The 27,172-nt window shown below is 51.6% G+C and overlaps 1 protein-coding gene across 1 annotated transcript in view; it reads left to right on the forward strand.

Moving 5' to 3' along the window:
- The window catches only part of LOC141074088 (ovochymase-2-like), a 55,628-nt gene that overhangs the window by 25,146 nt on the left and 3,310 nt on the right, over nt 1-27,172 (forward strand). Inside the window, exons 11-24 of the mRNA XM_073561603.1 lie at nt 188-328; nt 2,090-2,220; nt 2,610-2,721; nt 3,424-3,558; nt 19,641-19,709; nt 19,928-19,996; nt 21,246-21,432; nt 21,537-21,603; nt 22,113-22,287; nt 22,537-22,661; nt 24,147-24,306; nt 25,136-25,212; nt 25,529-25,656; nt 26,814-26,941. Coding sequence (XP_073417704.1) covers nt 188-328; nt 2,090-2,220; nt 2,610-2,721; nt 3,424-3,558; nt 19,641-19,709; nt 19,928-19,996; nt 21,246-21,432; nt 21,537-21,603; nt 22,113-22,287; nt 22,537-22,661; nt 24,147-24,306; nt 25,136-25,212; nt 25,529-25,656; nt 26,814-26,941 — 1,704 coding nt within the window. The remainder of the gene's footprint in view (nt 1-187; nt 329-2,089; nt 2,221-2,609; nt 2,722-3,423; nt 3,559-19,640; nt 19,710-19,927; nt 19,997-21,245; nt 21,433-21,536; nt 21,604-22,112; nt 22,288-22,536; nt 22,662-24,146; nt 24,307-25,135; nt 25,213-25,528; nt 25,657-26,813; nt 26,942-27,172) is intronic.

The raw sequence follows: 27,172 nt of genomic DNA on the forward strand, positions 1-27,172 counted from the left end.
ACCTTGTTTCTCGTCTCTTATTGGCCCACCCCAGTTTGTAGTGCACCCACCCAGGTGTGGACTGGATGACCCAGCCGGTGCACCATTGTGCGGTACAGGATGGCCTGATCGTATCCAAACAAACTTTCCCAGGGTGCAGATAAATTTTCTTTTTATCAAAGTGACTGACATTTCCTCCTCGTTACAGGGAAATTCTGTGGCGACGTCCAGCCGCGGCCATTGCTGATCCCCGACAGAAACATCACTGTGAAATTCTTCTCTGATTTTCAGGAGTACCGCTCTGGATTTTCCTTCTCTTACGAGGCAGTGGAACCAAACCTTTATCCAGGTGAGTCTGTCGCCTTTTGTAAACTTGTTACTGATTACGGGGCGAAGTTTGCTTTGCCGCGGTGGGTGCTGTGTAAAGGTGCGGAGTTTTCGGATGCCTCGGATTTGACATCTACCGCAGTGCGGGGTGAATGTGTGTAAACATGTCTGCAAAGTTTTAATAAAATCTGCATTGCTTACTGCCCGCAGTATAGACATATCAACCATGTGTATGTGACCGCTGCAGCCAGTCATCGACTTCAGAAGGAATGGTAGCACCTGAGCACCTTAGACTTCTGTCAGCCATACGATCGCTGTGCTGGCTGCCATCTCATCCACATCTCCCATACAGTGGGCAGAGGAGGACATATCATTGGTGCAACCTGTGTTGCTGCACAGGGGCCCAAGAGGTCAAGGGCCACTATCCCCTCCAAAGCCGGTGGAATTGTGCACTATGATGAGCGATTGGACTGCACAGGGGCCCAGATTTTGTTCTTGCAAAGAGGCCCTATTCTGCCTGTGTCCGCCAATCATCTGCAGGGGGCGCCAACCAGATCGGGGGTCTGACAATCCTCTGCACAAGGCCCCCATCAGATCAGCATTTTGGCAATCATCTGCAGGGGGCCCCCACCAGATTGGGGGTCTGAAAATCCACTGCACGTGACCCCCCTTTGGGTCGGCGGTCTGACAATCATCTGCACGTGACCCCCCATTGGGTCGGCGATCTGACAATCATCTGCACGAGGCCCCCATTGGATCGGCGTTCTGACGATCATCTGCAGGGGGCCCCCATCGGATCGGCTTTCTGACGATTATCTGCAGGGGGCCCCCATCGGATCGGCTTTCTGACAATCATCTGCACGAGGCCCCCATCAGTTGGGGTCTGACAATCATCTGCACGAGGCCCCCATTGGATCGGCGTTCTGACGATCATTTGCAGGGGGCCCCCATCAGATCGGCTTTCTGACGATTATCTGCAGGGGGCCCCCATCGGATCGGCTTTCTGACGATTATCTGCAGGGGGTCCCCTTCGGATCGGCTTTCTGACAATCACCTGCACAAGGCCCCCATCAGTTAGGGGGTCTGACAATCATCTGCACGAGGCCCCCATCGGATCGGCGTTCTGACGATCATCTGCAGGGGGCCCCCATCGGATCGGTTTTCTGACAATCATCTGCAGGGGGCCCCCATCGGATCGGCTTTCTGACGATTATCTGCAGGGGGCCCCCATCGGATCGGCTTTCTGACAATCATCTGCACAAGGCCCCCATCAGTTAGGGGGTCTGACAATCATCTGCACGAGGCCCCCATTGGATCGGCGTTCTGACGATCATCTGCAGGGGGCCCCCATCGGATCGGTTTTCTGACAATTATCTGCAGGGGGCCCCCATCGGGTGGGCGTTCTGACGATCATCTGCAGGGGGCCCCCATCGGATCGGTTTTCTGACAATTATCTGCAGGGGGCCCCCATTGGGTCGGCGTTCTGACGATCATCTGCAGGGGTCACCCATCGGATTGGCTTTTTGACAATCATCTGCACGAGGCCCCCATCAGATAGGGGGTCTGACAATCCTCTGCACGAGGCCCCCATCGGATCGGCGTTCTGATGATCTGTAGGGGGCCCCATGCACATTACACTGTCGATATTGGCAGGTTCTGCCGATGATGGTCCAATGTATATGGGGTAAGTCTAGATTATTTCTTGATGTTACTGGAAAACCCCTTTAATTACGGGGTCACAATCTCCCTCTGGTACTTGTCTTTACTATTACCCTTATTTCAGATTCTGACTGTGGATCTGTCCCTGTAATCTTTGAGGAAGGAGAAATCCAGACAATGAATCACCCCGAGCCGTACAGCAGTAACGCCATCTGTCAGTGGGTGGTCCACTGTCCATCTACCCACCGCATCACGGTACTTGCTGCTGGCAATTAAAGGGATATTACCTGGAAATGTGGGGTTAAATGAACCCAATCTATATAGCCTACCACTTCTGTGGGGTCCAATATACGTTTTTTTCCATGTAATGATGTTGGGGCCAACAGTCCTGAACTTGCTGGGAAAATCCCGTCACTGCAAATGGGGTGGAGTTTATCAAAGCCACACCCATTTGGGGGTTGTTCCCATGGGTGGGGCTTACATGTCACAGATTTAGCATTTCTTAATGTTAGTAAATATGCAATGATGGGAAATTTGGTTGCAGTTGCCCAGGAAGTTGCACAGATCCACATGTGGCAGCGGCGTCCTTGTGTCCGGAGAGGTCCTCTCACCGTCTTTTTTTTTTTTTTTTTTTTTTCTTCCAGCTAAACTTTGTAACCTTCGACCTTGAGTCCCCCTTCGCCTTCGAATCCCATGAAGAATGCATCTTTGATTACGTGGTCGTGCATCATGATCTGCAAGGAAACATGCAGGCAGGTGAGACATCGTGGTCGTAAGGAGCGCTGCAGACGATCATGCAGAGCTAGGATTTATAATCTGAAAGTCTGGATTTAACCGATTCTTTACTAAAATGGAGACTTGGATTTTGTAGGCCATCGGTGTGATTGCGGGGGTCCTGGGCCCCTCACTAATCAGCAGGAGCAAAGAAGCTAAATGGGATGAGCTGCAGTGCCTGATGTGGCCATATACGCATGGGTGTCGCTGCGTCAGATACTGACCTGCTGATTGATGGGATCGGGGTGGGACCTCCACCAATGATGCATGGTTGGTAGAGATTATCAAAACCATCCGTAGGACCCTGGCGCAGCCGCTACGTCTGAGCCCTATGAACCTCCTCCTCCATGCTGCCATCCCTGGTGCCACTTATGATTAGTAGTGTTGGCAGGACGCCACGCATGCCTCGCACTGCACCGACTAATCCCAAGAGACTCCGGGGATGCCGGCAAATTGCAGGAGGTTTGTAGGGTTCTGGTCAGCGGCCACTGACTGGAGATATGGCCACCAGCCCAGGGTCCTGCCAATCTTCATGCTCATCCCTAATGATTGGCCATGGGTGTAAGATCTTAGACGTTGCGATGATGACCCACTTTCAATCCTTCTGAAGCACAGAGACGGCGGTGCACCCTTATGCCATCACGTGATGTTCTTGATTTATTTTTTTCCTTTCTTTCTCTCCAGGAAAGTTCTGCGGATTTTCCATTCCTGACCCAATTGTAAGCGTCTCCAACGTCATGCAGATCACATTCATCTCCGACTACGCTGCTAATTACATTGGGTTTCGAGCTGTCATTTCCTTCGTGCTTTCGAAGTCTCGTAAGAAGCTTCTTTTTTTTTAATGCATATAATAGTTATAGGTCGTGTAAAGGCGGAAAACATCGATCCTCGTAGATCAAGGGATGTGTCCGGATTTCCATTTTCAATTTTCCAAATGTTAAAGGGGTCATCCAACTTTAGAACTGGTTTAGAACTGGTAGCGCTGATGCCCCGGCGGTCCTCCCAGCAGCGTATGATCACTATGGCTGATCAGCGGCTGTAGTGGGCACGTGCCACGAATTCTTCACGTACCGCCGCCGTCTCGGGACAGAGTCGCTGCACATAAGGTCTGCAGCAGAATAAGGGAGTACAGTTTTTTAATATTTACTGTTGTTTTTACTTTTTTTAGGAGTTTGATGACCCCTTTTAATATTTGCCTATGACAAAACAAAGCTCGTAATTAGGGGTAAATAGATTTTCTTAAATTCTTTTTGCTAAAGACGAGGCGTCAATTATAACAATGTTTATATGTCTCTAACATATTCCACGGATGCATGTACCAGCAAAATCGGACGTTCCGGCATGATCAACAATTCATATGCTAGGGGTGCGGGCCTGGTCAGAAGAGATTACAGTCTATAAGGAGAATGGGGCACAGAAGGTCAGAAGTGCTAGTGTTGGAAGTTGCAGACATCTTATATGAGGGTAGTCCATGTACAGCTGCGGGAATAGTCGATGGCTCTCTGTTTGTGGTAGTTCATTCCAGAGAACTGGTGCAGCACGAAAGAAAACATAGTCTGGGAGGTTCGGGTAATAGGGCGCATATATGATTAGCAAAAAGCAGAGCCCGGATAGGGTGATACAGGGGTGAAGGAGGGGATATCGGGGTGCATTGTATGGAGAGGACAGGTGCGGGAGAGGAGGGGATATAGGGGTGTATTGTATGGAGAGGACAGGTGAGGGAGAGGAGGGGATATAGGAGTGTATTGTATGGAGAGGACAGGTGAGGGAGAGGAGGGGTTATAGGGGTATATTGTATGGAGAGGACAGGTGAGGGAGAGGAGGGGGTATAGGAGTGTATTGTATGGAGAGGACAGGTGAGGGAGAGGAGCGGTTATAGGGGTATATTGTATGGAGAGGACAGGTGAGGGAGAGGAGGGGATATCGGGGTGTAATGTATGGAGAGGACAGGTGAGGGAGAGGAGGGGATATAGGGGTGTATTGTATGGAGAAGACAGGTGAGGGAGAGGAGGGGGTATAGGAGTGTATTGTATGGAGAGGACAGATGAGGGAGAGGAGGGGTTATAGGGGTATATTGTATGGAGAGGACAGGTGAGGGAGAGGAGGGGGTATAGGGGTGTAATGTATGGAGAGGACAGGTGAGGGAGAGGAGGGGATATAGGGGTGTATTGTATGGAGAGGACAGGTGAGGGAGAGGAGGGGATATCGGGGTGTAATGTATGGAGAGGACAGGTGAGGGAGAGGAGGGGATATAGGGGTGTATTGTATGGAGAGGACAGGTGAGGGAGAGGAGGGGATATAGGGGTGTATTGTATGGAGAGGGCAGGTGAGGGAGAGGAGGGGGTATAGGGGTGTAATGTATGGAGAGGACAGGTGAGGGAGAGGAGGGGATATAGGGGTGTATTGTAAGGAGAGGACAGGTGAGGGAGAGGAGGGGATATAGGGGTGTAATGTATGGAGAGGACAGGTGAGGGAGAGGAGGGGATATAGGGGTGTAATGTATGGAGGGGATATAGGGGTGTAATGTATGGAGAGAAGGGGGTATCGGGGTATAATGTATGGAGAGGACAGGTGAGGGAGAGGGAATATAGGGGTGTAATGTATGGAGGGGATATAGGGGTGTAATGTACGGAGAGGACAGGTGAGGGAAAGGAGGGGATATAGGGGTTTAATGTATGGAGAGGATATAGGGGTGTAATGTATGGAGAGGACAGGTGAGGGAGAGGAGGGGATATCGGGGTGTAATGTATGGAGAGGAGAGGTGAGGGAGAGAAGGGGATATCGGGGTGTAATGTATGGAGAGGACAGGTGAGGGAGAGGAGGGGATATAGAGGTGTATTGTATGGAGAGGACAGGTGAGGGAGAGGAGGGGGTATAGGGGTGTAATGTATGCAGAGGACAGGTGAGGGAAAGGAGGGGATATCGGGGTGTAATGTATGGAGAGGACAGGTGAGGGAGAGGAGGGGATATCGGTGTGTATTGCATGGAGAGGACAGGTGAGGGAGAGAAGGGGATATAGGGGTGTATTGAATGGAGAGGACAGGTGAGGGAGAGGAGGGGATATCGGTGTGTATTGCATGGAGAGGACAGGTGAGGGAGAGAAGGGGATATAGGGGTGTAATGTATGGAGAGGACAGGTGAGGGAGAGGAGGGGATATACGGGTGTATTGTATGGAGAGGATAGAGGGGTGTAATTTATGGAGAGGAGGGGGTATAGGGGTGTATTGTATAGAGAGGACAGGTGAGGGAGAGGAGGGGATATAGGGGTGTAATGTATGGAGAGGACAGGTGAGGGAGAGGAGGGGAGGGGATATAGGGGTGTATTGTATGGAGAGGATAGAGGGGTGTAATTTATGGAGAGGAGGGGGTATAGGGGTGTATTGTATGGAGAGGACAGGTGAGGGAGAGGAGGGGATATAGGGGTGTAATGTATGGAGAGGACAGGTGAGGGAGAGGAGGGGATATCGGTGTGTATTGCATGGAGAGGACAGGTGAGGGAGAGAAGGGGATATAGGGGTGTATTGTATGGAGAGGACAGGTGAGGGAGACGAGGGGATATAGGGGTGTATTGTATGGAGAGGATAGAGGGGTGTAATTTATGGAGAGGAGGGGGTATAGGGGTGTATTGTATGGAGAGGACAGGTGAGGGAGAGAAGGGGATATAGGGGTGTATTGTATGGAGAGGACAGGTGAGGGAGAGGAGGGGATATAGGGGTGTATTGTATGGAGAGGACAGGTGAGGGAGAGGAGGGGATATAGGGGTGTAATGTATGGAGAGGACAGGTGAGGGAGAGGAGGGGATATAGGGGTGTATTGTATGGAGAGGACAGGTGAGGGAGAGGAGGGGATATAGGGGTGTATTGTATGGAGAGGACAGGTGAGGGAGAGGAGGGGATATAGGGGTGTATTGTATGGAGAGGACAGGTGAGGGAGAGAAGGGGATATAGGGGTGTAATGTATGGAGGGGATATCGGGGTGTAATGTTTGGAGAGGACAGGTGAGGGAGAGGAGGGGATATAGGGGTGTAATGTATGGAGAGGACAGGTGAGGGAGAGGAGGGGATATAGGGGTGTAATGTATGGAGAGGACAGGTGAGGGAGAGAAGGGGATATAGGGGTGTAATGTATGGAGGGGATATCGGGGTGTAATGTTTGGAGAGGACAGGTGAGGGAGAGAAGGGGATATAGGGGTGTAATGTATGGTGAGGGAGAGGAGGGGATATCGGTGTGTATTGCATGGAGAGGGCAGGTGAGGGAGAGAAGGGGATATAGGGGTGTAATGTATGGAGAGGACAGGTGAGGGAGAGGAGGGGATATCGGTGTGTATTGCATGGAGAGGACAGGTGAGGGAGAGAAGGGGATATAGGGGTGTAATGTATGGAGAGGACAGGTGAGGGAGAGGAGGGGATATCGGTGTGTATTGCATGGAGAGGGCAGGTGAGGGAGAGGAGGGGATATAGGGGTGTAATGTATGGAGAGGACAGGTGAGGGAGAGGAGGGGATATCGGTGTGTATTGTATGGAGAGGACAGGTGAGGGAGAGAAGGGGATATAGGGGTGTAATGTATGGAGAGGACAGGTGAGGGAGAGGAGGGGATATAGGGGTGTATTGTATGGAGAGGATAGAGGGGTGTAATTTATGGAGAGGAGGGGGTATAGGGGTGTATTGTATGGAGAGGACAGGTGAGGGAGATGAGGGGATATCGGTGTGTATTGTATGGAGAGGATAGAGGGGTGTAATTTATGGAGAGGAGGGGGTATAGGGGTATATTGTATGGAGAGGACAGGTGAGGGAGAGAAGGGGATATAGGGGTGTAATGTATGGAGAGGACAGGTGAGGGAGAGGAGGGGAGGGGATATAGGGGTGTATTGTATGGAGAGGATAGAGGGGTGTAATTTATGGAGAGGAGGGGGTATAGGGGTGTATTGTATGGAGAGGACAGGTGAGGGAGAGGAGGGGATATAGGGGTGTAATGTATGGAGAGGACAGGTGAGGGAGAGGAGGGGATATCGGTGTGTATTGCATGGAGAGGACAGGTGAGGGAGAGAAGGGGATATAGGGGTGTATTGTATGGAGAGGACAGGTGAGGGAGACGAGGGGATATAGGGGTGTATTGTATGGAGAGGATAGAGGGGTGTAATTTATGGAGAGGAGGGGGTATAGGGGTGTATTGTATGGAGAGGACAGGTGAGGGAGAGAAGGGGATATAGGGGTGTATTGTATGGAGAGGACAGGTGAGGGAGAGGAGGGGATATAGGGGTGTATTGTATGGAGAGGACAGGTGAGGGAGAGAAGGGGATATAGGGGTGTAATGTATGGAGGGGATATCGGGGTGTAATGTTTGGAGAGGACAGGTGAGGGAGAGGAGGGGATATAGGGGTGTAATGTATGGAGGGGATATCGGGGTGTAATGTATGGAGAGGACAGGTGAGGGAGAGGAGGGGATATAGGGGTGTATTGTATGGAGAGGACAGGTGAGGGAGAGGAGGGGATATAGGGGTGTATTGTATGGAGAGGACAGGTGAGGGAGAGAAGGGGATATAGGGGTGTAATGTATGGAGGGGATATCGGGGTGTAATGTTTGGAGAGGACAGGTGAGGGAGAGGAGGGGATATAGGGGTGTAATGTATGGAGAGGACAGGTGAGGGAGAGGAGGGGATATAGGGGTGTAATGTATGGAGAGGACAGGTGAGGGAGAGAAGGGGATATAGGGGTGTAATGTATGGAGGGGATATCGGGGTGTAATGTTTGGAGAGGACAGGTGAGGGAGAGAAGGGGATATAGGGGTGTAATGTATGGAGAGGACAGGTGAGGGAGAGGAGGGGATATCGGTGTGTATTGCATGGAGAGGGCAGGTGAGGGAGAGAAGGGGATATAGGGGTGTAATGTATGGAGAGGACAGGTGAGGGAGAGGAGGGGATATCGGTGTGTATTGCATGGAGAGGACAGGTGAGGGAGAGAAGGGGATATAGGGGTGTAATGTATGGAGAGGACAGGTGAGGGAGAGGAGGGGATATCGGTGTGTATTGCATGGAGAGGGCAGGTGAGGGAGAGGAGGGGATATAGGGGTGTAATGTATGGAGAAGACAGGTGAGGGAGAGGAGGGGATATCGGTGTGTATTGCATGGAGAGGACAGGTGAGGGAGAGAAGGGGATATAGGGGTGTAATGTATGGAGAGGACAGGTGAGGGAGAGGAGGGGATATAGGGGTGTATTGTATGGAGAGGATAGAGGGGTGTAATTTATGGAGAGGAGGGGGTATAGGGGTGTATTGTATGGAGAGGACAGGTGAGGGAGATGAGGGGATATCGGTGTGTATTGCATGGAGAGGACAGGTGAGGGAGAGAAGGGGATATAGGGGTGTAATGTATGGAGAGGACAGGTGAGGGAGAGGAGGGGATATAGGGGTGTATTGTATGGAGAGGATAGAGGGATGTAATTTATGGAGAGGAGGGGGTATAGGGGTGTATTGTATGGAGAGGACAGGTGAGGGAGAGGAGGGAATATCGGGGTGTAATGTATGGAGAGGACAGGTGAGGGAGAGGAGGGGATATAGGGGTGTATTGTATGGAGAGGACAGGTGAGGGAGAGGAGGGGATATAGGGGTGTAATGTATGGAGAGGACAGGTGAGGGAGAGGAGGGGATATAGGGGTGTATTGTATGGAGAGGATAGAGGGATGTAATTTATGGAGAGGAGGGGGTATAGGGGTGTATTGTATGGAGAGGACAGGTGAGGGAGAGGAGGGAATATCGGGGTGTAATGTATGGAGAGGACAGGTGAGGGAGAGGAGGGGATATAGGGGTGTATTGTATGGAGAGGACAGGTGAGGGAGAGGAGGGAATATCGGGGTGTAATGTATGGAGAGGACAGGTGAGGGAGAGGAGGGGGTATAGGGGTGTATTGTATGGAGAGGACAGGTGAGGGAGAGGAGGGAATATCGGGGTGTAATGTATGGAGAGGACAGGTGAGGGAGAGGAGGGGATATAGGGGTGTAATGTATGGAGAGGACAGGTGAGGGAGAGAAGGGGATATCGGTGTGTATTGCATGGAGAGGACAGGTGAGGGAGAGAAGGGGATATCGGTGTGTATTGCATGGAGAGGACAGGTGAGGGAGCGAAGGGGATATAGGGGTGTAATGTATGGAGAGGACAGGTGAGGGAGAGGAGGGGATATAGGGGTGTATTGTATGGAGAGGATAGAGGGGTGTAATTTATGGAGAGGAGGGGGTATAGGGGTGTATTGTATGGAGAGGACAGGTGAGGGAGAGGAGGGAATATCGGGGTGTAATGTATGGAGAGGACAGGTGAGGGAGAGGAGGGGATATAGGGGTGTATTGTATGGAGAGGACAGGTGAGGGAGAGGAGGGAATATCGGGGTGTAATGTATGGAGAGGACAGGTGAGGGAGAGGAGGGGATATAGGGGTGTATTGTATGGAGAGGACAGGTGAGGGAGAGAAGGGGGTATCGGGGTGTAATGTATGGAGTGGACAGGTGAGGGAGAGGAGGGGATATAGGGGTGTATTGTAAGGAGAGGACAGGTGAGGGAGAGGAGGGGATATAGGGGTGTATTGTATGGAGAGGACAGGTGAGTGAGAGAAGGGGGTATCGGGGTGTATTGTATGGAGAGGACAGGTGAGGGAGAGGAGGGAATATCGGGGTGTAATGTATGGAGAGGACAGGTGAGGGAGAGGAGGGGATATAGGGGTGTATTGTATGGAGAGGACAGGTGAGGGAGAGGAGGGAATATCGGGGTGTAATGTATGGAGAGGACAGGTGAGTGAGAGAAGGGGATATAGGGGAGTAATGTATGGAGAGGACAGGTGAGGGAGAGGAGGGAATATCGGGGTGTAATGTATGGAGAGGACAGGTGAGGGAGAGGAGGGGATATAGGGGTGTAATGTATGGAGAGGACAGTTGAGGGAGAGGAGGGAATATCGGGGTGTAATGTATGGAGAGGACAGGTGAGGGAGAGGAGGGGATATAGGGGTGTATTGTATGGAGAGGACAGGTGAGGGAGAGGAGGGAATATCGGGGTGTAATGTATGGAGAGGACAGGTGAGGGAGAGGAGGGGATATAGGGGTGTATTGTATGGAGAGGACAGGTGAGGGAGAGAAGGGGGTATCGGGGTGTAATGTATGGAGTGGACAGGTGAGGGAGAGGAGGGGATATAGGGGTGTATTGTAAGGAGAGGACAGGTGAGGGAGAGGAGGGGATATAGGGGTGTATTGTATGGAGAGGACAGGTGAGTGAGAGAAGGGGGTATCGGGGTGTAATGTATGGAGAGGACAGGTGAGGGAGAGGAGGGGATATAGGGGTGTAATGTATGGAGGGGACAGGTGAGGGAGAGGAGGGGATCTAGGGGTGTATTGTATGGAGAGGACAGGTGAGGGAGAGAAGGGGGTATCGGGGTGTAATGTATGGAGAGGACAGGTGAGGCAGAGGAGGGGATATAGGGGTGTATTGTATGGAGTGGACAGGTGAGGGAGAGGAGGGGATATCGGTGTGTATTGCATGGAGGGGATATCGGGGTGTAATGTATGGAGAGGGCAGGTGAGGGAGAGGAGGGGATATCGGTGTGTATTGCATGGAGAGGACAGGTGAGGGAGAGGAGGGAATATAGGGGTGTAATGTATGGAGAGGACAGGTGAGGGAGAGGAGGGGATATCGGTGTGTATTGCATGGAGAGGACAGGTGAGGGAGAGGAGGGGATATAGGGGTGTAATGTATGGAGAGGACAGGTGAGGGAGAGGAGGGGATATCGGTGTGTATTGCATGGAGAGGACAGGTGAGGGAGAGGAGGGGATATAGGGGTGTATTGTATGGAGAGGACAGGTGAGGGAGAGAAGGGGATATCGGTGTGTATTGCATGGAGAGGACAGGTGAGGGAGAGGAGGGGATATCGGTGTGTATTGCATGGAGAGGACAGGTGAGGGAGAGGAGGGAATATAGGGGTGTAATGTATGGAGAGGACAGGTGAGGGAGAGGAGGGGATATCGGTGTGTATTGCATGGAGAGGACAGGTGAGGGAGAGGAGGGGATATAGGGGTGTATTGTATGGAGAGGACAGGTGAGGGAGAGAAGGGGATATCGGTGTGTATTGCATGGAGAGGACAGGTGAGGGAGAGGAGGGGATATCGGTGTGTATTGCATGGAGAGGACAGGTGAGGGAGAGGAGGGGATATAGGGGTGTATTGTATGGAGAGGATAGAGGGATGTAATTTATGGAGAGGAGGGGGTATAGGGGTGTATTGTATGGAGAGGACAGGTGAGGGAGAGGAGGGAATATCGGGGTGTAATGTATGGAGAGGACAGGTGAGGGAGAGGAGGGGATATAGGGGTGTATTGTATGGAGAGGACAGGTGAGGGAGAGGAGGGAATATCGGGGTGTAATGTATGGAGAGGACAGGTGAGGGAGAGGAGGGGGTATAGGGGTGTATTGTATGGAGAGGACAGGTGAGGGAGAGGAGGGAATATCGGGGTGTAATGTATGGAGAGGACAGGTGAGGGAGAGGAGGGGATATAGGGGTGTAATGTATGGAGAGGACAGGTGAGGGAGAGAAGGGGATATCGGTGTGTATTGCATGGAGAGGACAGGTGAGGGAGAGAAGGGGATATCGGTGTGTATTGCATGGAGAGGACAGGTGAGGGAGCGAAGGGGATATAGGGGTGTAATGTATGGAGAGGACAGGTGAGGGAGAGGAGGGGATATAGGGGTGTATTGTATGGAGAGGATAGAGGGGTGTAATTTATGGAGAGGAGGGGGTATAGGGGTGTATTGTATGGAGAGGACAGGTGAGGGAGAGGAGGGAATATCGGGGTGTAATGTATGGAGAGGACAGGTGAGGGAGAGGAGGGGATATAGGGGTGTATTGTATGGAGAGGACAGGTGAGGGAGAGGAGGGAATATCGGGGTGTAATGTATGGAGAGGACAGGTGAGGGAGAGGAGGGGATATAGGGGTGTATTGTATGGAGAGGACAGGTGAGGGAGAGAAGGGGGTATCGGGGTGTAATGTATGGAGTGGACAGGTGAGGGAGAGGAGGGGATATAGGGGTGTATTGTAAGGAGAGGACAGGTGAGGGAGAGGAGGGGATATAGGGGTGTATTGTATGGAGAGGACAGGTGAGTGAGAGAAGGGGGTATCGGGGTGTATTGTATGGAGAGGACAGGTGAGGGAGAGGAGGGAATATCGGGGTGTAATGTATGGAGAGGACAGGTGAGGGAGAGGAGGGGATATAGGGGTGTATTGTATGGAGAGGACAGGTGAGGGAGAGGAGGGAATATCGGGGTGTAATGTATGGAGAGGACAGGTGAGTGAGAGAAGGGGATATAGGGGAGTAATGTATGGAGAGGACAGGTGAGGGAGAGGAGGGAATATCGGGGTGTAATGTATGGAGAGGACAGGTGAGGGAGAGGAGGGGATATAGGGGTGTAATGTATGGAGAGGACAGTTGAGGGAGAGGAGGGAATATCGGGGTGTAATGTATGGAGAGGACAGGTGAGGGAGAGGAGGGGATATAGGGGTGTATTGTATGGAGAGGACAGGTGAGGGAGAGGAGGGAATATCGGGGTGTAATGTATGGAGAGGACAGGTGAGGGAGAGGAGGGGATATAGGGGTGTATTGTATGGAGAGGACAGGTGAGGGAGAGAAGGGGGTATCGGGGTGTAATGTATGGAGTGGACAGGTGAGGGAGAGGAGGGGATATAGGGGTGTATTGTAAGGAGAGGACAGGTGAGGGAGAGGAGGGGATATAGGGGTGTATTGTATGGAGAGGACAGGTGAGTGAGAGAAGGGGGTATCGGGGTGTAATGTATGGAGAGGACAGGTGAGGGAGAGGAGGGGATATAGGGGTGTAATGTATGGAGGGGACAGGTGAGGGAGAGGAGGGGATCTAGGGGTGTATTGTATGGAGAGGACAGGTGAGGGAGAGAAGGGGGTATCGGGGTGTAATGTATGGAGAGGACAGGTGAGGCAGAGGAGGGGATATAGGGGTGTATTGTATGGAGTGGACAGGTGAGGGAGAGGAGGGGATATCGGTGTGTATTGCATGGAGGGGATATCGGGGTGTAATGTATGGAGAGGGCAGGTGAGGGAGAGGAGGGGATATCGGTGTGTATTGCATGGAGAGGACAGGTGAGGGAGAGGAGGGAATATAGGGGTGTAATGTATGGAGAGGACAGGTGAGGGAGAGGAGGGGATATCGGTGTGTATTGCATGGAGAGGACAGGTGAGGGAGAGGAGGGGATATAGGGGTGTAATGTATGGAGAGGACAGGTGAGGGAGAGGAGGGGATATCGGTGTGTATTGCATGGAGAGGACAGGTGAGGGAGAGGAGGGGATATAGGGGTGTATTGTATGGAGAGGACAGGTGAGGGAGAGAAGGGGATATCGGTGTGTATTGCATGGAGAGGACAGGTGAGGGAGAGGAGGGGATATCGGTGTGTATTGCATGGAGAGGACAGGTGAGGGAGAGGAGGGAATATAGGGGTGTAATGTATGGAGAGGACAGGTGAGGGAGAGGAGGGGATATCGGTGTGTATTGCATGGAGAGGACAGGTGAGGGAGAGGAGGGGATATAGGGGTGTATTGTATGGAGAGGACAGGTGAGGGAGAGAAGGGGATATCGGTGTGTATTGCATGGAGAGGACAGGTGAGGGAGAGGAGGGGATATCGGTGTGTATTGCATGGAGAGGACAGGTGAGGGAGAGGAGGGGATATCGGTGTGTATTGCATGGAGAGGACAGGTGAGGGAGAGGAGGGGATATAGGGGTGTATTGCATGGAGAGGACAGGTGAGGGAGAGGAGGGGATATCGGTGTGTATTGCATGGAGAGGACAGGTGAGGGAGAGGAGGGAATATAGGGGTGTAATGTATGGAGAGGACAGGTGAGGGAGAGGAGGGGATATCGGTGTGTATTGCATGGAGAGGACAGGTGAGGGAGAGAAGGGGATATAGGGGTGTAATGTATGGAGAGGACAGGTGAGGGAGAGGAGGGGATATAGGGGTGTAATGTATGGAGAGGACAGGTGAGGGAGAGAAGGGGATATCGGTGTGTATTGCATGGAGAGGACAGGTGAGGGAGAGAAGGGGATATAGGGGTGTAATGTATGGAGAGGACAGGTGAGGGAGAGGAGGGGATATAGGGGTGTATTGTATGGAGAGGATAGAGGGGTGTAATTTATGGAGAGGAGGGGGTATAGGGGTGTATTGTATGGAGAGGACAGGTGAGGGAGAGAAGGGGATATAGGGGTGTATTGTATGGAGAGGACAGGTGAGGGAGAGGAGGGAATATCGGGGTGTAATGTATGGAGGGGACAGGTGAGGGAGAGGAGGGGATATAGGGGTGTATTGTATGGAGAGGACAGGTGAGGGAGAGAAGGGGGTATCGGGGTGTAATGTATGGAGTGGACAGGTGAGGGAGAGGAGGGGATATAGGGGTGTATTGTAAGGAGAGGACAGGTGAGGGAGAGGAGGGGATATAGGGGTGTAATGTATGGAGAGGACAGGTGAGGGAGAGGAGGGGATATAGGGGTGTATTGTATGGAGAGGATAGAGGGGTGTAATTTATGGAGAGGAGGGGGTATAGGGGTGTATTGTATGGAGAGGACAGGTGAGGGAGAGAAGGGGATATAGGGGTGTATTGTATGGAGAGGACAGGTGAGGGAGAGGAGGGAATGGACAGGTGAGGGAGAGGAGGGGATATAGGGGTGTAATATATGGAGGGGATATAGGGGTGTAATGTATGGAGAGGACAGGTGATGGAAAGGAGGGGATATAGGGGTGTAATGTATGAAGTGGACAGGTGAGGGAGAGGAGGGGTTATAGGGGTGTATTGTATGGAGAGGGCAGGTGAGGGAGAGGAGGGGATATATGGGTGTATTGTATGGAGGAGATATAGGGGTGTAATGTATGGAGGGGATATCGGGGTGTAGTGTATGGAGAGGACAGGTGAGGGAGAGGAGGGGATATAGGGGTGTATTGTATGGAGAGGACAGGTGAGGGAGAGAAGGGGATATAGGGGTGTATTGTATGGAGGAGATATAGGGGTGTAATGTATGGAGAGGACAGGTGATGGAAAGGAGGGGATATAGGGGTGTAATGTATGAAGAGGACAGGTGAAGGAAAGGAGGGGATATAGAGGTGTATTGTATGGAGAGGACAGGTGAGGGAGAGAGGGGGATATAGGGGTGTACTGTATGGAGAGGACAGGTGATGGAAAGGAGGGGATATCGGGGTGTAATTATGGAGAGGACAGGTGAGGGAGAGGAGGGGATATAGGGGTGTATTGTATGGAGAGGACAGGTGAGGGAGAGAAGGTTATATAGGGGTGTATTGTTTGGAAAGGACAGGTGAGGGAGAGGAGGGGATATAGGGGTGTAATATATGGAGGGGATATAGGGGTGTAATGTATGGAGAGGACAGGTGAGGGAAAGGAGGGGATATAGGGGTGTAATGTATGAAGAGGACAGGTGAGGGAAAGGAGGCAATATAGGGGTGTAATGTATGAAGAGGACAGGTGAGGGAAAGGAGTGGATATAGAGGTGTATTGTATGGAGAGGACAGGTGAGGGAGAGAGGGGGATATAGGGGTGTATTGTATAGAGAGGAGGGGATATAGGGGTGTAATGTATGGAGAGGACAGGTGAGGGAGAGGATGGGATATAGAGGTGTATTGTATGGAGAGGACAGGTGAGGGAGAGAGGGGGATATAGGGGTGTATTGTATGGAGGGGATATCGGGGTGTAATTATGGAGAGGACAGGTGAGGGAGAGGAGGAGATATAGGGGTGTATTGTATGGAGAGGACAGGTGAGGGAGAGAAGGTTATATAGGGGTGTATTGTTTGGAAAGGACAGGTGAGGGAGAGGAGGGGATATAGGGGTGTAATATATGGAGGGGATATAGGGGTGTAATGTATGGAGGGGATATAGGGGTGTAATGTATGGAGAGGACAGGTGAGGGAGAGGAGGGGTATCGGGGTGTAATATATGGAGGGGACAGGTGAGGGAGAGGAGGGGATATAGCGGTGTAATGTATGTAGGGGATATAGGGGTGTATTGTATGGAGAGGACAGGTGAGGGAGAGGAGGGGATATATGGGTGTAATGTATGGAGAGGACAGGTGAGGGAGAGGAGGGGATATAGAGGTGTAATGTATGGAGGGGATATAGGGGTGTAATGTATGGAGTGGATATAGGGGTGTATTGTATGGAGAGGACAGGTGAGGGAGAGGAGGGGATATAGGGGTGTAATGTATGGAGGGGATATAGGGGTGTAATGTATGGAGTGGATATAGGGGTGTATTGTATGGAGAGGACAGGTGAGGGAGAGGAGGGGATATAGGGGTGTAATGTATGGAGGGGATATAGGGGTGTAATGTATGGAGTGGATATAGGGGTGTATTGTATGGAGAGGACAGGTGAGGGAGAGGAGGGGATATCGGGGTGTAATGTATGGAGGGTATATAGGGGTGTAATGTATGGAGGGGATATAGGGGTGTAATGTATGGAGGGGAAATAGGGGTGTAATGTATGTAGGGGATATAGGGGTGTATTGTATGGAGAGGTCAGGTGAGGGAGAGGAGGGGGTATCGGGGTGTAATGTATGGAGAGGACAGGTGAGGGAGAGGAGGGGATATAGGGGTGTAATGTATGGAGGGGATATAGGGGTGTAATGTATGGAGTAGATATAGGGGTGTATTGTATGGAGAGAACAGGTGAGGGAGAGGAGGGGATATAGGGGTGTATTGTATGGAGAGAACAGGTGAGGGAGAGGAGGGGATATAGGGGTGTAATGTATGGAGGGGATATAGGGGTGTAATGTATGGAGAGGACAGGTGAGGGAGAGGAGGGGATATAGGGGTGTAATGTATGGAGAGGACAGGTGAGGGAGAGGAGGGGATATCGGGGTGTAATGTATGGAGGGGATATAGGGGTGTAATGTATGGAGAGAACAGGTGAGGGAGAGGAAGGGATATAGGGGTGTATTGTATGGAGAGAACAGGTGAGGGAGAGGAGGGGATATCAGGGTGTAATGTATGGAGGGGATATAGGGGTGTAATGTATGGAGAGAACAGGTGAGGGAGAGGAAGGGATATAGGGGTGTATTGTATGGAGAGGACAGGTGAGGGAGAGGAGGGGATATCAGGGTGTAATGTATGGAGGGGGTATAGGGGTGTATTGTATGGAGAGAACAGGTGAGGGAGAGGAGGGGATATAGGGGTGTAATGTATGGAGAGGACAGTTGAGGGAGAGGAGGGGATATAGGGGTGTAATGTATGGAGAGGACAGGTGAGGGAGAGGAGGGGATATAGGGGTGTATTGTATGGCGAGGACACGTGAGGGAGAGGAGGGGATATAGGGGTGTAATGTATGGAGAGGACAGGTGAGGGAGAGGAGGGGATATAGGGGTGTATTGTATGGCAAGGACAGGTGAGGGAGAGGAGGGGATATAGGGGTGTAATGTATGGAGAGGACAGGTGAGGGAGAGGAGGGGATATCGGGGTGTAATGTATGGAGGGGATATAGGGGTGTAATGTATGGAGAGAACAGGTGAGGGAGAGGAAGGGATATAGGGGTGTATTGTATGGAGAGAACAGGTGAGGGAGAGGAGGGGATATCGGGGTGTAATGTATGGAGGGGATATAGGGGTGTAATGTATGGAGAGAACAGGTGAGGGAGAGGAAGGGATATAGGGGTGTATTGTATGGAGAGGACAGGTGAGGGAGAGGAGGGGATATCAGGGTGTAATGTATGGAGGGGGTATAGGGGTGTATTGTATGGAGAGAACAGGTGAGGGAGAGGAGGGGATATAGGGGTGTAATGTATGGAGAGGACAGGTGAGGGAGAGGAGGGGATATAGGGGTGTATTGTATGGCGAGGACACGTGAGGGAGAGGAGGGGATATAGGGGTGTAATGTATGGAGAGGACAGGTGAGGGAGAGGAGGGGATATAGGGGTGTATTGTATGGCGAGGACACGTGAGGGAGAGGAGGGGATATAGGGGTGTAATGTATGGAGAGGACAGGTGAGGGAGAGGAGGGGGTATAGGGGTGTATTGTATGGAGAGAACAGGTGAGGGAGAGGAGGGGATATAGGGGTGTAATGTATGGAGAGGACAGTTGAGGGAGAGGAGGGGATATAGGGGTGTATTGTATGGAGAGGACAGGTGAGGGAGAGGAGGGGATATAGGGGTGTATTGTATGGCGAGGACACGTGAGGGAGAGGAGGGGATATAGGGGTGTAATGTATGGAGAGGACAGGTGAGGGAGAGGAGGGGATATAGGGGTGTATTGTATGGAGAGGACAGGTGAGGGAGAGGAGGGGATATCAGGGTGTAATGTATGGAGGGGGTATAGGGGTGTATTGTATGGAGAGAACAGGTGAGGGAGAGGAGGGGATATAGGGGTGTAATGTATGGAGAGGACAGTTGAGGGAGAGGAGGGGATATAGGGGTGTAATGTATGGAGAGGACAGGTGAGGGAGAGGAGGGGATATAGGGGTGTATTGTATGGCGAGGACACGTGAGGGAGAGGAGGGGATATAGGGGTGTATTGTATGGAGAGGACAGGTGAGGGAAAGGAGGGGATATAGGGGTGTATTGTATGGCGAGGACACGTGAGGGAGAGGAGGGGATATAGGGGTGTAATGTATGGAGAGGACAGGTGAGGGAGAGGAGGGGATATAGGGGTGTATTGTATGGAGAGGACAGGTGAGGGAGAGGAGGGGAATATCGGGGTGTATTGTATTGGAGAGGACAGATGAGGGAGAGGAGGGGGTATAGGAGTGTATTGTGAGGGAGAGGAGGGGGTGTAGGGGTGCATTGCTGGGGGGGGGGAGAGTGATCATAAAGAATCTGCTCATGTAGACAAAGAGCGGATCTTCTCTGTTCTTATATTGCAGGTAATATTAATCCTGAGACAGAAGAGATTTATCAGCCACAGAAAAGTCAGGACGCAGAGGAAAATGGCAGTAAGTGATTGGTTGTACTGGTCACAATTTACATGGACTCAGTGTAATAATTGCTCTTGATCTCTCTGGAATATGACATCGGATCGCAGATATTAAGGCGTGATTTTATTCTCCTTTATGACCTGCGGCCATATAGACGGCTCAGGAGAGACGATCCGCTGACAGATTCCCCTTAGGAACCGCTTGTGTTCATGTAGTTTACTTCTCGTACATTACAGGTCATGTCAGTCCTAAGATCCAGCGGAATAGTCAGCCGCAGGGCAGTCAGCAAGCAGCGGAGGACGTCAGTAAGTCATTTGTTGTACTGTTTCATTACAGCTTCCCATGTGGCTCAAAACTGACTTATCGACTCACATTTATCAAAAATGACACCAAATCCTGTGCAAATCATTGCTGTACTCAGAATAAGCAAAGTGTCAAATATCAAAAGTCTCGCTGAATTTTTATGCACATTATTCATGTCACCGCCACATGTTTTGTTCTGCGTCGTCTTAACACCATTATGACCTGTCCAGAACAGACGCATTTTGGTGATTTTTTTGTGCATTCATATGTATGTCACACGTAGCGGATGGAGGAGATGAACGCGACGTATTTCTTCATGGGGCGGAAGAGCAGCATCTTCCAGCGTTCTCTGAGATCCGTGTTCCCGTCCTGGTAAACTGGTCCACGGACTTTCTCAGGAAATAAGCTCCTACATCCGGTAGAGTTGTCTGTCCTTCCAGAGATCTTCAGCCAGATCCGACTTCGCTGGGCACCACTGACGTGGGTGACGTGGACCTTCTCCCGTCCCACTTTATTCATGCGTTCCTACTTACATCGCCAGGTCACAAGAACCAAGGGCTTTAGTAGTAGACGCTCCGGTCCCTCCATGGGCAGTTCTCTCTTCTCTATCTCTTCCTCATCTACCGCAGGGCTTAATCGGGTGAAAGTAGAGGGCATTACGGTGGGCCTCCTTGCCCCAGACTGCCAAGATTTACCACTGTACCTGGAGGTCCTGTTCACCATTGTGTGAACAGTGTGACTTCATTCAATGGGTTTTCCTTTTCTAGGATTCTTTCCGTTCTTCAGTCCATCTTGGAGCGCGGCCTCGGCCTCGCCACTCTGGAGGGACAGGTTCTGCCGTCTCCATTCACTATCAGTGCATGCAGGGAATGGCTCATTGCACCCCTCCTTGCAGACACCCCATGCGACACTACATGGGGGGACGCAGTTCCCACGCTATCTTGGATCTGCTCTTGGTGCCTGTGACCGTTGTGGTGGTCTTTCCCGGGCCAAGGTCATGTTGGTTCCTGCTTATTTTGAGTTGTAGAATTTTTTTCTTGTTTTTGGGTGAGTCTCCTAGTGCCCACCCGGCTTTGTTCACCTAGTGTTGAGCCGCGTCGTGTCTGGACGAACAATATCCATCTTAGAGCAAACACTCAGTGTGAGTGGTCCCAAGAGCCGGCCATGATCCTACCCATCTGACCCCGCCCAGGAGATGTCAAAGCTTGGAGAACATCACCACCATGTCTCATGTCTGCTGTTTTCTCCTAGATCACGTCTGTGGAGTTCCCTTAAAACCTCCCCGTTTCAACTCTCGCAGCATAACCACAGCGGAGGAAGCGATGCCCAACTCCTGGCCCTGGCACGTCAGCGTGAGTGATGGTAAAACGCACTTGTGTCATGGAGCGATTGTCTCTGAATACTCCGTCCTCACCTCTGCGAACTGTGTGGCAGAATGGTAGGTGCTGGCCATCTGTCCTGGTCTACAATACACCTTCTTGGCAAGAAATTCTGGCGTATTGGACGTTGTGGATGTTTTTGACCTTTCTCACATCGTTTTAGTAAGTCGCATGATGTCGTGATGATCAAGGCCGGAATCCACGATCTGGAGGTCTCGCTGCACGCTCAGGTTTGGTTATTAGAGTCTTTGGCCTCTGAATTCCTTCATAGACTTCATGGTCCAGATGTCCAGACCGTATACTGCAGCGAGCCGAGGGTTATGCCCCGGGTACGGTACTGCTGGGCCCCTTCATGATATTAAAGGGGCTGTCTGATCTATGAAATCACTCTTTAAGTTCTCTGGGCTGGTAACTCCTAGTTAATAGTGGAGGTCCTGCTATTCAAGACCCTCTTTGTGGAGGATGGTCCATTCACTTCAATAGGGAACCATCGGTCCTGGGAGACCTGGAGGATTCCGCGTGATAAAATTAGATTTTCAAATGTATAATTGCAATGTTTTTGGCGTGTGGGTTATCCCCAGAGATGCCTCGTGTATCATCCGTCTTATGGCTTGGAGATTGTGGTACCGTACACAGTAAGCGGTGGGTGATCGGACCTTGTTATTTGGAGGTTCCGGTAACGTACGACTAGGACTTGTGGATTAGCGCTAGTCTCTGCCATTTACTCTTCCTTTTTCAGAAGCGGCAGGTGAAGCAAGTTATTTTACATCCTGAAAAGAACTATCATGTAGCCCTGATCCACGTGGACGAGCCCTTCCGGTACAGCCCCTACGTGCAGCCCGTGTGTCTGCCGGACGCTCACAGCACCCTGGAACCATCAGACCTCTGCGTCGTGACCGGATGGAGCCTCAATGGTGAGTGCAATGTGAGGCTCCGGCGACAGAGACACAATGTGGCCCCACTACATCGCACGCCATGATGGCAGATGAGGTTTTCTTTTAGCAGAGCATCCCCTGTAATATTTCTGTTATTGAATGGCTCTGATACAGACTGCCTGACAATGGATCCGGGGGTCATCACATCCTCCACGTGCTGCCAGCCTGGATCCACTCACTGCACAGTCTTGACTCGGTTCTCATCACCTGTAAACATTTAATTTCTAGAGGAATTATCTACGAAACTGCAGCAGCAAGAAGTCCCGATCGTCTTGGACGACATCTGCAAGAAACGCTACACAGTCCGGACGGACACCATGTTTTGTGCTGGGCCCGTGGCAGAAAAACACTTGGTAAGTGACCAGACCACCCATAGCTTCTCCTGCTTCTTCCTTGGACATTACTTTTTTTTTGTACTGAAAATCCAATTCTGTTCTGTTTCTTATGTGATGGATGAACCTTTCTGGCACCTTGCCAAACTTCTGTTGATGAGGAGGGCCGTCGCTGTGTCATGGTGGACTCCATCTCCGAGACTCAATGTCCTGGCGCCGGTCCATGCACATCTTACTCTTTGTGCCGTTTATTCCCATGTGAAGGAATCTTCAGGTGTAAAGTAAAACTTGTGTTTGGAGCCGCAGGGACATCGCGTCGGTGCGGGTTACTCTACAAATCCCACTGATCTGGCACAGAACTGCAAAATAACTGTCCGACAAGTCCCATGTCCTGCTCGGTCCTGGAAATGCCCTGACTGGAGGGGAGTAACCGGTCGGTGTGGTCCCTGCCACCATCGGGGTCACACTTCAGTCAGCCCCTCTGGCTGCTGTCGGCCCCCACATGAACTGCCGTCATGGTAGTGTAGCGGGCCTTTACTTCTCCTGTAATCTGTGGAAAGGATTTTGTTTGTTTCCTGGGCTGCTGCCACGTTGGGACTTTCATCATGAGTACCAGTTTCAGGATGGCTGATGACTTGCTGATTGCTGGGGGCACCACTGCTGGGACCGCCACCAACCCTGAAAATGGCTGTGCTCGGAGTGATGACTGCACGTGCGCTGCTATTGCTCCGACAGCGGACATCTTAGCGCCTCTTTCTCAGGACCACAGGGGCTGCCACCACTGCTGGGCCCGCCACCTACCCTGAAAATGGCTGTGCTCAGAGTGATGACCGCACGTGCGCTGCTATTGCTCCGACAGCGGGCATCTTAGCGCCTCTTTTTCAGGACCACAGGGGCCGGCACCACCGCTGGGACCGCTACCAACCCTGAAAATGGCTGTGCTCAGAGTGAAGACTGCACGTGCGCTGCTATTGCTCCGACAGCAGGTATCTTAGCGCCTCTTCCTCAGGACCACAGGGGCTGGCACCACCACCAACCCTGAAAATGGCTGTGCTCGGAGTGATGACTGCACATGCGCTGCTATTGCTCCGACAGCGGGCATCTTAGCGCCTCTTTCTCAGGACCACAGGGGCCGGCACCACCGCTGGGACCGCCACCAACCTTGAAAATGGCTGTGCTCGGAGCGATGACCGCACGGGCGCTTCTCTGCTCCAGTCATTGGCTAAGGGACTGATGGACATGTGCATTTCTGCGTTCTCCGGTTCAGTGCAGGTCCCGGCGGTGACACAGCGATCAGGCCCAGGCCAGTGGAACATGGAGAGCACAGAGTTCGTGTGTATGCGTCTGCACGACTACTGAAGGGTCGGTAATGTCACAAATAGTATCTGTTCCCAGTTACAGTGGGAAGAGCAGCTCTGGGGCACAAACTTCTGCTGTAACAAGCGAATCCGTGTTACTATTTCCTATGAGATAATGGCCAACTAACGAGGTGTTTGTGTACCGTAGGCGCAGTCTGGAGCCCCGCTGGTCCGTCTGTCTAATAAGGGCAACTTCCTTATTTATGGTGTTGATATTGGGGACATTGGATTCAATAAAAACCCCAAGCCGGGTGTGTACAGTAGGGTCCCCATGTTTAGTCAGTGGATACGGGAACGATTTCTCTCCGGTAAGTGCAGTGTTAGTTTGCTGTAACTTTCTAGTTTTTGTCTTGGTTTTGGAGTTGTATTCTTCACTCTTTGTCACTATCACTTTTGGTCGTGCTGTCGCCTGTGCAGTGTCACACATGAGGGGCGAGCGCTGCTTCTCACCTGAGACCCCCAACATTGCAGCGGCAATGAGATGCCAGACTGGCACTTACAGGTGGGGAGTAATGAGGCCGTCACCGCTCTCCTCGCCGGCTGCATCAAAAGTTTCAAATTGATTTTTCTATGGTTGGAAATTAATGCCCCAAACAGTGATGCATTCCTCACCCTAAAATTGCATTGATCACATCTGTCAGTATGGGGGGTGGTTGTGTATGGGGGGTGGTTGTGTATGGGGGGTGGTTGTGTATGGGGGATGGTCGTGTATGGAGGGTGGTCGTGTATGGAGGGTGGTCGTGTAGGGGGGCATGTAAGGGGGTATGGTCATGTATGTGGACATGTATGGAAGATGATTGTGTAGGGGGGCATGTATGAGGGGGGTAGCCTTGTATGGAGTCCGTGCATGGGGGCCATTTATGATACCAGTGTTTAGGGATGGGGATCATGTGTGGGGATGAGGCTGTATAGGAGGAGGATGTGTAATGGATCCATGCACTGGGGAGGGGGCCTTGTATGAGGGTTGTGTATGGGGTGGGGAGGCCGTGTATAGAATGGGGGCCATGTACGGAGGCCGTATGTGTGGGGGCCATGTAGCGCACACCATTAGGCAGGTGGTCTTCACGTGTTGTCTGACCTGTGACAACTTTAACCATTGTGTAATACATTTTAACCCTTTCTGTTTGGTTGCATGAGCGCACGACTGTGGTTTTCAGCCCCAGGATGCTCTTATCCCTCCGGATCAGCGGCGATCCCTGCAGTCAGGCACTGACGTCCATCACTCCTCTGTCCGTTACGTTCCAGGACTGAGCGAGATGTGGGGACGCAGAAATAACCTCAGAACAAGTGGAGCACAAACGCTTAATGCGTTATTAGGGAGAAAAAAGAAACAAAACAGCAGAAAATACTAAAACGCAGCAAAATAATCACAGCCCGTTCAGCATGTGCAGGTGCACATGCCCGCTGCAGACAATCAGTGGGTTTATTGGTCACTGATTGGCTGCAGCGGTCATGCGCCAGAACCGCCAGAGCATAAAGGAACACGATCGAAACGCAGCTGCCATTATTGATCGTGTGTCTCTTGCAGAGCGTCCTGCCGCCGATGACTCCGGCTCTGCACAGGACATCTATGTGCCCTGGAAAGACGACGTGTCCCTCCAATCACCGGGGAAAATCAAGCTGGTGGCCGGCGGTCAGGACAGTCCGGACTGCGACAGGTAAATGTATGGGAATAGCGGTAATACCTGGTGAAACGCGCCATGTTGTGGCCTTGTATCTCGGGGTCATTGGGGATCAGTCCATCTATCCGTCCTGTGGGAAGGTTGTAGCGCGATAATATGGGAATAACTGGTTACTGATTTACAGGAGCCGGGTCCAGCGGCCACATGGGCAGTCCAGGCCCACGGACCTGCGCTCTGCCGACATCCTCCTACTGTCGCCATCCCTGACACCCCTTTAAGTATTTCATTATCCAGAAAGGGGCAGTGATGTCGCAGAAAGGAGGAGGCTCGCCGGACCCTGGACCGGGGGCCACGACTGTCAACTGCAAATCTGGTTACTCAACTCTTGGAATAACCCTTTAATTTGCATTTAAAGAAAAACCTGCTGAATGCACCGAATGCACCGCTGCCGCCGCCACCGCTGCCCCCACCATATTATTATGTGTAGTCTAATCTTATTAGACATATTGGGTTAAGGTAGGTGAAAGAAGAGGAGGCAAATGGTGGCAACATCGCCCAAAGGCTCCATATTAATAAAATGTATATAAAAAGATAAAGCAATGTAACCGAGTCCAAGAGGCCGCCGTGTGCAGGCCTGTGTATCACGCACAGTGTAAGAATGCGGCTGCGGAGTCTCCTCCGTCACTAGAGGGCAGCAGACGCTGCGTGACCCAGGAGGGTGCGCAACACGGACGGCGACCGCACAGCGTCTCCCATCTCTGCCGCGTTCGTCCAGTCGTTTTATCAAGGCGAAAGCCAACGTGACGCTGATCAGTGAGTGGACTGCGGGGGTCCGAGCATGCGGCACATTGGCCTGTCCGTCCGTACAGATGTATTTCTGCTCATTTGCCGCTGGGGCAGATTTACTTTTACGGATTTTCCTGCTTATTTTGCAAATTTGCAGAATTCAGACTCGACTCTAAAAAGGTTTTTAAAGGGCAAAACTTGGACCGACCTGTTAATACCCCCAGCACGGAAAATGCCGATGTGAGACCACCACGGCCTGTCAAGGTGGGCCCATGGGGTCTGGGTGGCACCGAGGGGCCGTGTGATTATATACAGTAGAGTCCTCACTGTCCGGTCGCAGTATTATTTATTGGTATAAGCAGTGATACTTTATGGTTTTCTATCTTTCCTTATCTCTGATATTTCAGGTGCCAGGTTGTGTTTCGGGCTCCGCACAATCACAATATTTTGCTGAATCTCATGCAGTTGAGCGCGTCCTGCGATCATTGCTCCCTGATGATTTACGAAGGGGAATCCGGCAATAAAACCTTTAAAGGTAAAAAATTAGTGAAGAGTGGCATACAGGTGTAGCAGAGCTGAGCTCGTCATTGCGTACCACACATCGCTATATGACAGTATATAATATACAGCACGTGGGGCACAGTGTATAGTATACGGCACGTGGGGCACAGTATGTAGTATACGGCACGTGGTGCACAGTGTATAGTATACGGCACGTGGTGCACAGTGTATAGTATACGGCACATAGTGCACAGTGTATAGTATA

The sequence above is a fragment of the Dendrobates tinctorius genome, unplaced genomic scaffold (genome assembly GCF_039654945.1).
Source record: "Dendrobates tinctorius isolate UK_male_01 unplaced genomic scaffold, ASM3965494v1 ptg000323l, whole genome shotgun sequence".
Taxonomy (NCBI): Eukaryota; Metazoa; Chordata; class Amphibia; order Anura; family Dendrobatidae; genus Dendrobates; species Dendrobates tinctorius.